The following is a 16,766-nucleotide window of genomic DNA, read 5'->3' as shown; positions in this document are numbered from 1 at the left end:
TCACACTAGAAAGATATTCTTAATTAAAGCTGGAACGGTGTGAACATGGTCTTGTGAGCTCTTAAGCCGATTTCTATTCCGTATGTTCACCGAGTGCTTGTTTGGGAGGGCTTTTGGGACACGGCTTATGGTGTTCTGAGCTGAACTTAATATATAGGGGAATGCCTGAAGCTGTATTTGGTAAAAATTTGGATAACCAACAGAGACCACTCCACTGCATGGTTTTTGAACTGTCATTGACCCAGATGATCATATTATTTGGCCAGAGAACCATCCAGTCAATTGGTTCTATTTTACTAAAACCCTTACCTGGCCAAAAACTGTTGAATTGGTCAATGACCCATTGACCTGGGCATTCGGACCATCGAACCATTCAACGCTTTTTGGCTGTTTTTTTTAATTTTTATTGTTGTCAGAATGAACCGCCTGTTCAAACTGGATGATCAAAACGTCAACCCATAAATCAATGGCCAGAATGATTTCATTTCCAGGTTATTTTTTAAAACCTAATTCCACTGCTCAAATATATCATCCACCACCGCAGTTCAATTAATGCAACGCACCTCAAATGCATAAGCCCTCCGGAAGGGACTCGGACTGTGCCTAACATATCCAGACTAGCTAAGACTCGTGATAACAAGGTCCACATAAGTCTCATTGGCCATATTAGAGAAAAGATGGGACGTACTGGACTACTGTTTTTGCACTTCCATTCAGTCTGGCAAATTTGCCATATCTGATTTGAAGTTAAGTCACCATGGAGAGCCTGCACTAGCTGTTATAAATTGTGCATAAGATTACTTCATCAGCAACCACGGGTACAGGACTTTCCTAGGGCTTTATAGGATTTTTCCTTACATTTTCCCCTTCCTTTCCTAGCTACTTTTTCCTTCAAACCAAACATAGCCTTAAGGGAATGAACAATTGAGGGGTAGGGGTGGTTCCAGTTTCCTTGTTTAGACTTTAGAGGGTTGCAACTTGCAAGGAAGTGTCACGGCACCATTAATGAACTCACAATATAATTCTACTCCATGGATGGGGTCAATGCCAAGTGACCTTCTCAAAACTCAAAAGATGGCCGGGTCGCCAACAGCCTGTGCATGACCACATATATCGCGCATGAGTTCATCCAATCCTATATACCATATAAATGTATATAAATCCAAAGATATACGGCTCGCGTTAGCTGGGTAAGTAACCTACGAGGCTACGACCTCGAGCAAGAGGTAGAACGGGTTGACCTTTCTTTTAGGTGGGCGAGTCGATCGGAAGCGCAATCCACAATCGCAAGGTGGTTGGAGTTAAGTAAGCCCGTCTTTGGATGTTGCGTGGCGTCTGATTCTTCTTCCATTTCATTTGGCGGGTTTACCTTTGCCCAAGGAAAAAGAAGAGGAAGAGGGATTAGTTGAACTAATGAACTGCCCAAAAATTCTTTCCCAGTTGAGGACTGCTCAAGCGAAACCATCTTTTCATATACAGCTTAAATCATTGTTAATTTATCGAGTCTAGCTAGCTAGTTAAAGAAATTAATTTAGAACGTAGGACACATATATAATCTCCAAATTAAAGCAATACCTCAACTCAACTCAAGGTCCTTAATTAACATATATGGAAGGGAGCAGGAGCACCACCCCGATGGAGAGATCTGTCGTGTCGGAGTTGGAAGGCACGCTTCTTAAAGATGCTGATCCCTTCTCCTACTTCATGCTAGTAGCGTTCGAGGCCTCGGGCTTGATTCGATTCACCCTTTTGCTGATGGTATGGCCGGCGATTTTCTTGCTAGACACGCTTGGGATGGGAGACGCAGCTCTAAAGCTGACCATTTTTGTGGCCGTTGCCGGAGTCCCTGCATCTGAGATCGAATCTGTTTCACGTGCGGTGTTACCTAAGTTTTACATGGATGATCTGGATATGGAAGCCTGGAAGCTCTTCAGCTCCTACGAAAATCGGATTGTGGTGACTAAGGGTCCAAGAGTTATGGCGGAGAGGTTCGTGAAAGAGCATCTACGTGGCAATGAAGTGGTCGGAAGCGAGCTCGAGGTGAACAGGTTTGGCTTTGCCACTGGTTTTGTTAGAAACGACATTCCTTCAATCACCAATCGTGTCAAGGTCTTGTTCAATGATGAACAACCCATAGTTGCTTTAGGTCGATTCACGTATGCTCCACCCTTGCTTTCTTTCTGTAAGGTGATTAAAACTAATTTCTGGAATAGATCTTTCATAGATTAATGGGTTAAGTGCAGAATATGTAAACTAGTGTGCACACTTTAACGCTAACAAAGATACGTAAACTGCGTGCAGGAAAATCATCTCCCACCATCTGTTGTCACCAACCAATGCCAGGACGAACGTCCGGTCCCGGTCGTCTTCCACGACGGCCGGCTAATCAAGCGTCCGACACCGTCGATGGCCCTTCTCATCCTCCTGTGGCTACCATTTGGAATCGTGCTTGCCTTCATACGTATATCAATTGGGCTGGTGCTACCCCTGTGGGTCGTTCCTTACATTGCTCGACCACTTGGAGGGGGCCTCATCATAAGAGGCACACCACCTCTTCCGGCTTCAAGGTCCAACGGCGGAGTTCTCTTTGTCTGCACGCATCGCACCCTGATGGACCCTGTTGTCCTGTCCACCGCACTTGGACGCAAGGTGACTGCAGTTACATACTCCCTTTCCCTGTTATCGGAGATCCTCTCACCGATACCAACTGTTCGTTTAACAAGAATCCGGGAGGAAGACGCGGAGAAGATTAGACGAGAGCTTGCCAAAGGGGACCTTGTAATGTGTCCCGAGGGTACAACTTGCCGAGAACCCTTTCTCTTGAGATTCAGTTCACTCTTTGCTGAGTTGACAGACCAGATAGTTCCGGTAGCCATGAACCATAGGGTTGGGCTCTTTCATGCAACAACGGCCAGGGGTTGGAAGGGTTTCGACCCCATCTTCTTTTTCATGAACCCTCGTCCGATTTATGAAGTACAATTCTTGAACCAATTACCAGTGGAATTGACATGCTCGGCCGGTAGGAGCTCGCATGACGTGGCAAATTATGTACAAAGGATCTTAGCTAATAAGCTTGGGTTCGAGTGCACCAACTTGACGAGGAAGGACAAGTACACGCTGTTGGCGGGGAACGATGGCACGGTATCTAACACAACCTTGGTAGAGCGTGTGAAGAAGGTGGTGAGCAGGTTTAACCCATTCTTACACCATTGAATTAATTAAGATTCTGTTATTAATTAATAAACAACCAAAATGTTATTGGGCTTCTGCATGTTCGTTGCTTGATGATCTGGGAGACTGGGACTAGTATTGTATTCCTTGCTTCTTTTTGATTTGTATTTTTTTTTTGAACAATTAAATATATATCTTGTAGGAGAATGATCAGAATGTTGAATCGGTATTAATTTCGGTTATCCTTTAGTCATTACTAATTGCTAATTAATATGAGAGAATAATCTATCACACAATTAATGAAGAAGGTGGTGAGGTGAGCCTATTTGCCACTACTACTTTTCAACTTTCACTGACTGTTGAGTGTTGATTCTATTAACTCACTACAAGTATCAACTATATATCTAAAATGGATTGGCAAATGGCAATATAGCATTGTCCGATGCCAATCCATTAGTTGTGTAAATAAGGATTGGTCTGCGCTATACAAATATGAGGATGAGACTGTTGCTATTTCATGTGAAGGACATGAGATGGAGCGGCTCAACCCTGTTCGTATCCTAGCTGTAATCCCCTCCCAATACATAAATAGGTTGGGCATGGACACTCCATGGGACCCATAAAAAGAACTGGACTTCATATGTTTTAACACTTAGGCGTAGTGGATATGGGTTTTGCTGGATGTACTCAAGACCCGACCCGTTGTGCACTCCACCCCTTTGCTGTCTTATTCAGAGGTGTCACATACATTACTCCTGTCATCAAGATTGGGTTTAGGCAACCGGCCCGTGAAGAATGGGGCAGAGAGTCAGCCCATTGTGCGACAGGTCTAGCTTGCCTATACCAGAGTCGTCATACCCAAATTATGTACGTAGCGGTATACGCTTCTAGAATTGGTCAGTTCGTCCACCTTTGGTGCACCAAGAGAGGATGGCGATCCACGGTCTCCCTCATCTCAACAAAAGCTGGTTTGACTATCACCAAAGAATCACTGAACCGGCCCACCTAACTTCAATAGAAAGCCCTCTTTTTTGACGGACAACAAAATTGAACTTTCTAGATTTCTCACCAAACATTGCTAATATGCTGTAGCCTGTAGGAGTGGAGCCCATCATGCAAAGCCAAAAAGCCACCACTGGAAAGCTCTCCCAAATGGGCACTCCGAAACATGTGTCTTAATAAGGGGCACCACCCCAGAGACAGGAGAATATCGCTATATTGGTCCGAGCCTTGTAGACCTGTGAAATAGCATGAGGCCCATATGCTACACTGCATCTTATGTTCAAACAGAAGTTCAATTGGGTTGGGTTGATTTTTGTTTTTTTGGCTAACCAATAGGTTGGGTTGATTACATTGTTAATTTGATCATCACCCGACCCACTTACATTTGAGGCTTTGCTTTTGATAAGCTCTGAAAATGTAATTTATATATGCAGTCCTCTCGTTAACACGGTCTTCAATAATCTAATTTATATAGATTTCTCTCTCTCTACTTATTTGTAAACAAAAGTTTTGTTCTTAATTTATAACAAAGGTTTTGCCGATTAGAATTTAAATATATGATATCATAACGAACTCCCCTAAATTTTGCACTGCAAAAGTCCCTCTCTGAGTACTTCCAGAAGGTAGGTCATGTGTGACTCTCCATGCACCTTGCGTGTGGAGGGCGCAATTAATGTCACATAAAAATATAAATATGATTTACAACCTATAATATACTTATTTTATTGACACTATATTAAAAGACTAATTAATCAAATAAAACAAACATTTTCACAATTAAGAAAATTAGGGAATGTTATTTTTTTGGATTTGGAGAGGGGGAAATGTGATTTTGTTTCCTATTGATCATGAATCTCATGTTCTTTTTTTAGCTATATGTGGGGATCAGGAAAAGTTTATTTTCTTGGTATCACTTATTCAGGAAAGTGATACCCATCTCCTACGTCGGTAAATAACTTTCCCACATAGAGAGAAAGTTGCCAACACTTGAATCCCATGTTCTTTTTTTAGCTATAAGTGGGGATTGGGGAAAGTTTATTTTTCTAGGTATCACTTACCCAGGAAAGTGATACCCATCTCCTACGTGGGAAAATAACTTTCCCACATAGGGGAAAAATTGCCAACACTTGAATCCCATGTTTTTTTTTAGTTATATGTGGGGATCAGGAAAAGTTTATTTTCTACCTAGGAAAGTGATACCCATCTCCTAGGTGGGTAAATAACTTTCCCACATAGGGAAAAAGCTGTCGACATTTGAATGGAACAAAAATGTCCATTTCAATAATAGATTTCTATGACTAAAATGGTCATTGCCTTATTTACACGAGAAATAAAAGACATGGATAAATGCACTTACTTGGGTAGGAAAAACTTACCTAAGTAATTGCATTTACCCATATAAATAACTTACCGAAAAATGAACTAGGCCTTAAAGTTAATTGACCTGGTTGTAATTGTATTCATAATGGAAACAGAAATTTAATTTTATCGAATTAAATAAAAAATGAGCATTAATAACCTTCAGTGATTCAGACCACCAGCAAAAACCCAAAGTGCTATCCCTTGACCAGTCTGATTTCCACAACTTTTTTGTTGTTCTTTTCTTTTTTGAAATTCCATTTATAAGCGTTCTTGGGCTGTTCTGTTAATTACGGTATTAAGTGCCAGTCATCAAAAGAATCGTTAAAATGCACAACCCAAGGCAACGCATTTTATAACCAACATAAAACAATACTATTTCCCTACCATGTTGCATTTCATCCCCTTGGCGTTTAAGCAAATAAACTGGGGGTGAAATGTAGTTTAATTAACTAGACTAATATATGAAATAAAAGTCAAGTAGGCATCCGCATCTTTCAGGAGATGATGTAATTTGGTGCTGGCTTTCTGGGTGGCACTTTAGTTTTAGTGTCAATTGACATAGTTGTGATATGATGAATAGAACAATTTCTTAGAATACTATTAAATAAAAAACACAAATGTGGCTCTACATCCGATTATATAATGACCAACTATCTTTGAGAAACCTGGTAAAAATGTATAAAATTAATATATTAATAACAACATTGCCACATTGGAGAATTCTTCGAAATCCTTAAGGCCATCTTCTTGATTGGTTAATAGGGGTGTCCATAGCTTGGTTAACCAAACAGTGGGTATACCCTTCAGCTTTTGTAATATTCTGAACCAAAGCCAAACATTTGATTTTTCATTTTTTGGATTCTTATATTTATAATATATTAAAAATAAATATATGAATATTTATCTATTTGTTATATACAGGTTTGGTTAATCGGTTGTTTTTGATTCACTTTTCTTGGTTCAATTCGTTTTTTCGGCATTTGATGAATACCTTCGTGACTCATCATAAAATCCTGACCTACCTTATTCCAGCTATAGGGTCATAGGGAGAACCAGTTTAAAGTAGCAGCTTGTGTAAAGGAATATCAGGTGGTTTTATTGGGTTAGATCAACTTAGATGCACATGTAGGTCAATTCCGGTTATTAGATTTCCCATGAATCAAAAGCAACGTCAGGTGAGCTGGTTAAACCTATACTGGATAAAATTGAAGAGATTGTAGATAAGATAAAGACTAATCTCTCCAAGCTTCAATCTGAGAGTTGGCAATTGAAAAGCTATACATTAGCTCAGCTACCTAGGCTTATCAATAAATTAAACCGCCTATAGTTGGTGTTTGTGTTGTCCGCATGTTAATAATTTGTTTAATACATTATGGTCTCCGGCTGTAGGGTTGTGGTATTTGGTCAGTTGGTCACAGCTGATTCTTAGCATTCCACAATCGTTCAATTAAGAGATGAAAAAAATCAAATAATAAATATTTTTAAAATAAGTTTGAAATAGTGACCTATTAATTTGTACTAATTTTGACCAAATTAATATATCTAAGAAACCTCCATCTAAGGTGTTAATGGACCGGTTTTAGGTTGAATCCTGTTCAAATTAAAATTTATTTGGACAGACCATTAATAAGATATATTGCATTGGATCAATCCAGATTTAATCGTTTACTTATTGAATTGGGTTGGACCTAGTCCATCGTAATCGATTTACATTAGACTGGGTGGGATTGAACCAATATCTGGTCCATTAAAAAAACAGGTGTCAATAGATTGGGTTTGACTTAGAATCAATCTAAATTAAAACTAATTTGAACAAATTAGATGGTCCAGATGTTAAATTAGACCAGTTCAAAATGGTTTAAAATATTCATTGGATTGGATTGGACCTTATCCATTTATAAAAATTCATATTAGACTGAATCAGATTGGACGAAATCTGGTCCAATTAACACCCCTACCTCCATCTAATAGAATCCATTTTTCGCTTCTAGTTGATGGTCCAAGCGGCCCAATCGTCCAATCCAATCTGAACCTCACAACATTGGTTTCTTTATTACATGGGAGGTTATTTGAAGCAAAACGACAGTCTTGCCAGGCATACGAAAGCAACGAGGCTCAACTGTTCTTTTCTTTTGGTCAATGGATCAACGATTGAATTGTCCGAGTTATTCCATACTATCATTATAACATTATAATAGAAGAATTAAAAAAAAAAAAAAAGAAACAAATCTCCCTTAAAACAAATTAGACATGTCAACAATTTGATCAGGTCAATGGTTTTTTTTTTTTTTTTGATATTATGATTAGAATTGACCCAAACCAACATTATCATTGGGTCATTGGATTACTGGTTGGACCGACTTGATCAGCGATGGGTTGTGAATAGTTTCTTTATTAGAACAGCATTGCAGCAATCCAGAATTCCAGATGGGGAGCTGTTGGGTTGTCCCCCTCGTGAGGTGGGCGTGGGACCACAAGTCAATAAAGACAAAAGGAAGAAAAAGTGTATCAGGACAATAAGGAAAATTTAAAAGACCCATCGCTACCCAATACGCCCTTGGCTACCCAGTGAATTTGAATAGTTCATTCACTACTCTCTCAATGCTAACAGTTCTCTAAGTTGTGTTTGGTTTGAATTAAAAAATAGCAAAATGAAGAGAAATGTAGGGAAGCTTTTACAAATCTTGTATAGGTTTTCTTATATTTCCTTTCCTTTTCTTACTTTTTCCTTCAAATCAAGCATAACATAAAGGTAAGAGAAAGTATTAGAGAAAGAAAATGGTATTGAGAAGAAGGTTTTTTGGGAAGAAGAAGAAGATTTACAAGAATTGAAACGAAAAAGCCAAATCCATTTTTTTCAGTATCTCTTCTTGCTTCCTTTTTATGCTTTCACTCTTGGTGAGAAACACCTTGTTTGCTATCCATTTTGTTGATGTTTTTGTTATTGGAATCTGAGAACTTCTTTGACGTTTATCATCTACCTGTGACTAGATAGAAATATATCATATCCCATTTTCATTATTGATAGTAAATTATTTGGATTTTGGTTCCGTAGTTTTTACCCTTACATTAATGAGTTTTTCATGTAAATTTTGGTGTCTACTAGTGTTGCTTGCTTTGTATGTAATTGTTTGTTTCATTATTACATGCTTGTTATTTATTATTAAAATCTCTTTGATTTGCACAAGAAAAAACATGGGGATCATTCCCAACAGGAGCTTTACTTGGCTCCTTCATGTACTTATTTCCATTAAGGCAATCATGGGTCTCATGGAGTCCTTGTAGTCACCTCACCACAGTCCCTGGAAGGGGCGGAGCGAAGTATAAAGTTGGGGGGGGGGGGTCCTTGCCCCCCCTAAACAAAACCAATAGACCTTCCACTAGCTAAACAAAAATATTAAGGAGTGTTCTCTAACTCTCTAATGCCCCTCCACTTAACTCCCAAATTTATAAGAAAAAAGAAATTATTTATTTATTTTTCATAAAAACCCCATAATAGATCCAAAACCTCATACCCTATTTCTCTCCGGGTCCTATTTATTCTTTATCTCATCTTCTTGTTTTTTTTTTCCAAGAACATAGACCATAGGAAAAATAAGCCAATTACGTTGAAAATTAAGTAGTAGTTATGGGATTTGGGAGTTGCCGCAAAGCCTATAACCAACAGATATGGAAGCCCTCTCACCCTAAATATCATTTATGCATTTCTAACTTTCTATAGTAATATTGTTCATGTTGCAAATCTATATAATGTAATTGACTTAACATAATTTTTTTCATTACCATAAGTAAAAAATATCTATATAATTCGGCCTCAAAAAGAAAATCCCTATCTCCTCCATTGGTCCCTAGTATTATATTGTTACAATGACAATTCTCTCCTAAGTTAAGTTTGCAATATTAATTACATATATGTGTGTATGTGTGAAGCGTCTTATTGGTCCTAGTGATCATTGAGAAATTGGAACAAGTTGTGCATAGAGAATTTTAGGGGGGAGCTCACTATAGAAAGGGAAAAAATGGATCTAATTATGATCAAGCAAAAGTAAATTAAATTGAACAACAATTAGATGAATGGTTAAAAAGAAATCATGTGGGCCCAAAAAGCTAGGGTTAACTGGTTAAAGTTTGGGGATAAAAATACAGGACTTTTCCATAATAAAATAATTAGAAAGAGAGCAAAAAATAGAAATTTGAAACTGAAAAATGAAAATGGTGAGTGGATAGAGGGGCAAGAAAATATTCAAAAAATTATGAAAAATCACTTCCAAAAAATTTAAACATCTTCTACGCCTACAGATATAGACTTGGCTCTACAAGGCTTCCATACTATTTTAAATAATTCTCACAGTGAAAGCCTAGAAATGGATGTCCCAGAAGAGGATATTAAGGAAGCCTTGTTCCAAATGGCTCCTAGGAAAGCCCTGGGATTGGATGGTTTCCTAAACTTATTCTTTCAAACTTTATAGGAAACTGTGAAGGATGATGTAGTAAAAGAGGTCTTAGCATTTTTTAACTCAGGAGAAATGAATAGAGATCTCAATTCAACCTTCATAGCTCTAATTCTAAAGGTCAAAAATCTGGAAGAAGCTTCTCAATTCAGACCAATTAGTTTGTGCAATACTGTTTACAAAATAATTGCAAAAATTTTGGTAAACAGGATGAAGCCTATTTTAGATGGCATAATATCAGAAAACCAGAGTGCCTTTATCCTTGGGAGAGCTATAACTGATAATATTTTAATTGCCAATGAAGTAATGCACTATATGACTCATACAAAAACTAAACAAGGCTTCATGACAGTTAATCTAGATATGAGCAAGGCCTATGATAGAGTTGAATGAGATTTTTTGAAGTTAACTATGCAAAGGATGGGTTTTGGTAATAAATTTATTGCTTGGATCATGAAGTGTGTATTCATAGTTTCCTATCAGATCTTAGTAAATGGATTCCCATAAAAAAAATTTACCCTCAAAGAGGTCTAAGGCAAGGAGACCCCCTATCCCCCTTACCTCTTCCTCCTGTACTCAGAAGTCTTCTCATCTATTATAAAGAAAAAAGTGACTCAGAAGTCTATTACTATGGACTGTCATAGACTATGGAAGGAATGATAAGAAGAAGAACAACAATAGCAATAGCAACAACAATGATAATAGTGATAGTGATGAAGAACAACAACAACAATAGAAAATTAAAGAGGTCATCTTCCCTGCCAACCTTATTCCAATTGCAACCTTCTTAGTAGACAGTGGTGAAGGGATGAAATTCCCTAATAACTTGTTCCTAGCTCCAACAATATCTCATTTGTTTTTTGTATATCACAATTACTTTTTCTCTAAAGCAAATTCCAAGGAAGCTAATGCTTTGCTGGAAGCAATCTCCCTCTTTGAAAGAGCCTTAGGACAACAGGTGAATTATAAAAAAATCAGAAGTCTTCTATAGCAAAAACATGCATCCTAGGTTAAAAAATTCTTAAAATGAAAAAGGTAGAAAAGCCTACTACTTATCTAGGATCCCATCCTCTGGTCAATGGGAAAAAAAACAAAACTTTGAGCATATCTCAAAGAGGGTATCAAACAAAGCCGAGGGTTGGAGAGGATCTCTGCTTTCCCAAGCAGGAAAAGAGGTCCTAATGAAACCAGTCTTCACAGTTATTCCAACCTATGTTATGTCTTGCTTCCTTCTCCCAAAGAGCATATGCAATTCTTTGGCAAAAAGCCAAAAATATTTCTGGTGGGGAGATCAAGAGGAGAAAAGAAATGTAAGATGGGTAAATTGGAATCAAATTTGCCAAAACAAATCAAATGGGGGATTAGACTTTAGAGACCCCAGAGCTTTTGATCTTGCTCTTCTCTCCAAATTGGCCTGGAGACTTTGCTCAGAGACTAATAGCTCATGGGCAAGGGTTTTGCAAGAAAAGTATTACCCTGACCACCATTTCACCCACGCAAAGCTAAAAAGCGAACCTTCATGGGGGTGGAGGAGTGTCTTAGAGGGGAGGAAAGTTATAGAAAAAGGCTTTTGCTGGAAAGTGGGTAATGGAACCAATATAAAAGTGTGGGAGGATCCCTGGATTCCAAACATAAGTGGTTTCAAATTAATGGGCCCAAGGCATCAAAGCAGTGAGAAATTAAGGGCATCTGAGCTAAATGGAATGACAAATTAATCTGGCTAGGTAACAAAAATGGAAAATTCACAGTTAGATCAACTTACTTCCTAGCTAAACAAATGCAAGAAGAAAACCCAACAATTCCTGAAGACTCCACACAAATTAAAAAATTCTGGAATTTGGTGTGGAGTCTTCCATCAAAACCAAAAATCAAACATTTCCTCTGGAGATGTTGTGTAAATGGTTTAGCTGTTAAAGAAAATCTTGCAAAAAGGGGTATAAGTGGCTCTAATATTTGTGGAAGATGTGTAAAAGAAATATAAACAATTACCCATGCTCTACTCTTTTATGATAAATCAAGATGCATTTGGTTGGGTCTGGTGTTGGTATTAATCCAAATTCCAGTCAAAACTTCCAAAGTTTCAAGGACTGGTTAGCACATATTCTCCTCAGTCTTGGAAAGACTCATCTGGAAAAATTAGCAGACATTGCTTATGTTTTATGGAGTATCTAGAAAGATAGAAAGTTATCTTATTTTGAAAATGAAAATCCAAATTCCTTTGTTGTCATATCTCAAATTTGTAGGTCAATAATGGAGAGATATCATTTCTGGCAGTAGAGATCAAAAAGCTCTTCCAAGATTAGCTAGAAAAAGAATGATGTTTTTAGGACTCCACCAAAACAAGGCATCGTGAAGGTTAATATTGATGGTGGTTTTTTGGAATTTTCAAGACAGGCTTCTTTTGGCTTCATTATCAGAGATCATTTGGGGTGCTGCTGGGGTGTGGGTTTTGGGAAATCAAAAGCTTTGTCTCCTTTGAAATCAGAAGCTCAAGCTCTCCTAAAGGCGATGGTTTTTGTAGATAAAATGAACAAATCAGATCTCATTTTTGAATCCGATTGCAAAGTTTTAGTTGATTATTTAAATGAAGCTAATGGCTGTGAAGACCCGAAAATTCTCTTCTGGTGCAGGGATATAAAAGAAGTTACATCTAGAAGAAACTCTACAGTTCAATTCTGTCCGAGGGAAGCAAACCAAGCAGTGCATACAGCGGCCAGATATAGTTTTTTCAAGGAATTTTGAATCTAGTTTTGCTAGCCCCTTGTGTCTCTCTAATGTAGTTAATTTGGACTTAGCTTTCTGCAATCGCTTGTAGGCTTTTTTCTGGTTTTCCTTTGTTGTAGTTGTTTGCTTTTTTCTTCTGTTTTTCATGCCTGTTTCAGTTTGTTTGTAGTGTTTGGCTTTTCCTTGTTTGTAATAAAATTCAGTTTCCACAAAAAAACAAAAAAAAAAAAAAATAAGATAGCTTAATTAATTTGTTTTTGTTCCTCTCTTTTCTGACCTCACAGATACATCCCATCATGTATTGAGAATATCTCTCCATACTTATATGTTATTATTTATGGAAGATATTCTCAATGCACGGTGGACTTTTCCTGTGAGATCGTAGTGAGACGCCCTGTCTGAGGAGAGCAGATGCCAATTCTTATATGTGAGGGTTAGAGAGAGATTTGACCTTAATTTAGGTGAGGGTCGGGAGTTCTGACCTTCTGGAAGGAAGGGGTTGCTGTGCGTTTTGGATATCTAAACAGACCATTCATGATTCATCATCATCCAAATACGCGCTAATATTAAGCCATCCAGTAAAGGCATTCAAATTCAAATGTCTTTTTCTATCCTTACTCATTGGTCGACAGATCATAGGTCTGCTTTGAGCTTTTAATTTTAATTTCTTGTATATGTACTGGTAGTAGTAATTAATTATTATTAATTATTTATTTATTTAATATCCAAAGCAAGCATGATCAGGATGTGAATGGATGACGAACTAGGGAAGCACGTACGTACTCTTACGGTCCCACACCAAGGCTCCCGATCGATATTTGTATTTATTTGTATGGAAGGGATTGGTTATCTAGCTATCTCCCAACAACTTCATGAGATGTGTTATTGTAAAAAATATAATTGATTAACTCAAGCTAATTAAGAGGATGGGCCTTTCACATCAATCCAATACATTGATGAATAGTTTCCATTAATGGTCCAAATTACCCTCCTTGATTTTTGAGTGTCATATCTTGAAATTTAATGGTCCAAATTACCCTTTGCGCATATATATTTTGAAATCCAACGGTTGCTTTTGGATGAAAATCACATCCAACGGCTAAAATGACAGGTATAGGGGATCAATATGGGCCGATGGTCGAAAATACCCTTTGTGCATTCAATGTCATATGAATTCAACGAATACCAAGCTTCCAAGATTTGTCATACATTTGACTCGCACAAGATATGGAAATTTCTCCCATCCGACTTTGCCTACATGTACTGTTAATCATCTGGTTTGGTACAGATTCACCAAACTAACTTCACGTAGATCAGCTTAAATTGATCGATGCACCATTCAAAGGAGTAGTTAGTTGTAGCCCATGTCCCCTTCGATTATCAACTCCCAACTTTACCACTTGTTTCTATACCCGAAGCAGTTGCAATGGACTCCTAGAAATGAAGAAGAAAGAAGACAACAGAGTTAACATCATATTGAAGCAAAGGAAAGTTCATTAGATGATCGACTTTCAGATGAAGGGGTAGGTATGACATACCATTCAGATCGGGAAATAAACAGCAACGAAGCACCTTCCTGGTGTATTGCAACTGCAACACCACGTCGAATTAGGGCTGCTAGACAAAGAAAAAAATTAAAAAAAAAATCGTAGTGATCAGTATGAAACATATGGCCTGCGTCGAGGAGAAGGATTTTGTAGCGGTTGATGGCAAACTTACCGGCGGCACACCCTCTCTGGTCAGCGTGAGAAGCAAATCTCCCTGCGCAAGTCCCTCTCTGTGGCTATCCTTGCGAAAAGCCCCTCTCGCATAATGGTAAGGGTTTGGGGCATGAGTTTAAACCATTGGGGGAAGCGAGAAATTTTCACTTCCCATAACGAATCATTACACGAAAATCCACCAATTTATCGGTGTTTTTTCGATAAACGGTCACACCAAACAGCCGGTTAACCTCTAATAAACGTTTATCGGACCAAATGCCTATGTGTCACCTATGTCGCAGCGTTTAGTGAGAAAACGCCCACGATTCCAAACACAGCCTATATATGCATCTTTTATATTTTAAACAAGAAATATGACCAGCAGCAACACACCACGTGTTACCATCATGCCGTCGTAGTAATCCAACTCAGTTTTGTTTCTTTCTTCCCTCATTACACAAGCTCTTGTTTATTCATCCATAAGGTGTCATCAAATCAACATGCATCATGTCTCCTACGTGGGTGCCTGGTAAGATGAGTGTTGTCTGATTATTTAAGAGGTTTTGGGTTTATCTGAATACAAGAAATAGTTTATTACTCGTTTCTCATAATTATGAGACTAATTATTAGAGTGAGAAATGAGAACCCAAACATTGATTGGATCTAATTCATTTATTTGCTTATATTATTATTATTATTATTATTATTATATAATTGAAGGTAGATATTTACCTTCACTTTCATGCATATTATAAAAGTTGAATTTAAATACTATATGTTATATATGATTTAATTCTTACTTTGTACATGTATATAATATAACACATGTTCTTACATGAATTACTATATAACACTGAAGTCACAATTTTGCACATTCTAGAAGATTTGATATATAGTATATACATCTAAACCTTATCCAAATTATATTATGAAATCGGTTGCATAAACCCAAATTTCGTTCTTTTAGTGCCATATCCATTATTGTATACTTAAGATAAATTTTTACTACTTGAACCCATTTCAATAATGTAGGGTATTTGTTAGAAAAGCGCCCGCAGCAGCAGCACACATACCTGATACCCTCCCTGTGCTGGTTACTGTACACCAAATCCTTTGAAAATGGTAATACAAGTTAAACTGAAACTGTATTCATTCGGACTGAAAGGAAAATAATTATTAGGTATACCAGTATTTTACATAAATGAGTAAAAATTATGTTTGTTTAATTTATATATAATAATTTGTATAGGGCCACAGGCAATTATATATCTTAGAATTTTATGCATGCAGGATATTCGTATTTAATTCCGTCTTGATACGCTACATTTGAAAAATGGAAAATGATGAGGGTAGATTTGGCCCTTCAGTGAAATTGTGACATATGGCACCTCGTGACAATTAGGTGACACCCAGGCAACAACTTACCAAGTTGGTGTCTCACCTGGGCACGCGGCATGCACGCTACCTGGCGCGTGACTTGCAAGCAGCCTGCGTGTGGCTTGTGCACTGCCTGGCGCGGCTTGCGCACGACCTAGCTGACCTAGATCAACCTGGCACATGATCCGACCTGGATCAACCCGGCACATGATCCGATTTGGCCGACCTAGTCGACCTGGCCGACCTGGCAACCCATAAGACGCCCATCAGTAAACTTGACATGCATACCCCACGAGCTCGGTAGCTCACCAAAGAGCTCGCTAAGGAGCTAGGCAACTCTCCAAGGGGCTCGCCACCAAGGAGTTAGGCAGCTCGGTAGAGCTCACCACAAGCAGCTCGACATAGCTCTCCTGGGAAGCTCGCTACTTGTAGGGTAGCTAGGTACAAAAGAGCAGTTTGGCATATCGCAGGAAGATCTCCTACCTGACAACCGTACTTGACAGATCTGGAGACTCGCGCCCACGTCTCTTGCCAGGTGGCGCCTTGCCTAGCAGAGCCGTACTCTGCAACAGTTGCTTGCACCCGTCGCCTTAGCTCTGACAGCGACAACTGTGGCAGAGAGACAGAGGTGGTTGTACCTGACTTGACAAAGGCGATCACGCCTGATTTGACAGGACACCGCTATATAAGGACTCCAACCCCCAAAGGCAAGAGGGAGAAGGAGAGAATGAAAAAATGGAGGTAATCCCTGCTCTCTAGTTCTCTCATTCCTCTAATATCATTTCAAGCTCACAACAATCAGAGTGCTAACTTAGGCATCGGAGAGTCCCCGCCGGATAAATACCCCCGGGCCCCCTGGTTCAGTTCTCGTAGGTTCCTCAACTCCCGCCGCCTATAAAGAGGAGGAAAATATGGAGTTCTCGCATGTCCCTCAGCTCCCGCCGCCTACAAAGGAGAGGAGATCACCTCATGCAGAGGG

General features: G+C 38.6%; 1 protein-coding gene and 1 long non-coding RNA gene across 2 annotated transcripts; one reads left to right on the top strand and one right to left on the bottom strand.

The window, feature by feature from the left end:
* Positions 1-1,531: 1,531 nt before the first annotated feature.
* On the top strand, positions 1,532-3,420 carry LOC148870589 (glycerol-3-phosphate acyltransferase 5-like). Its single transcript, XM_088972940.1, has 2 exons — positions 1,532-2,187; positions 2,302-3,420. Exons 1-2 carry the CDS (start codon positions 1,609-1,611, stop codon positions 3,211-3,213), a joined length of 1,491 nt encoding a protein of 496 aa, XP_088829066.1. The 5' UTR covers positions 1,532-1,608; the 3' UTR covers positions 3,214-3,420.
* Positions 3,421-13,824: 10,404 nt separating this feature from the next.
* LOC148870588 (uncharacterized) lies at positions 13,825-14,585 on the bottom strand. The gene is made up of 3 exons (XR_016106590.1): positions 14,430-14,585; positions 14,249-14,300; positions 13,825-14,144 (listed from the first exon to the last, which is right to left on the bottom strand). It is a non-coding gene; the product is annotated as an uncharacterized LOC148870588 (long non-coding RNA).
* Between the last annotated feature and the right edge of the window lie 2,181 nt (positions 14,586-16,766).

The sequence above is a fragment of the Nelumbo lutea genome, chromosome 2, assembly GCF_056320005.1.
Source record: "Nelumbo lutea isolate HS-2025 chromosome 2, American lotus-T2T, whole genome shotgun sequence".
NCBI lineage: Eukaryota > Viridiplantae > Streptophyta > Magnoliopsida > Proteales > Nelumbonaceae > Nelumbo > Nelumbo lutea.
Note: the sequence above shows the minus strand (reverse complement) of the source record. Positions and strands in the feature narration are given on the sequence as shown.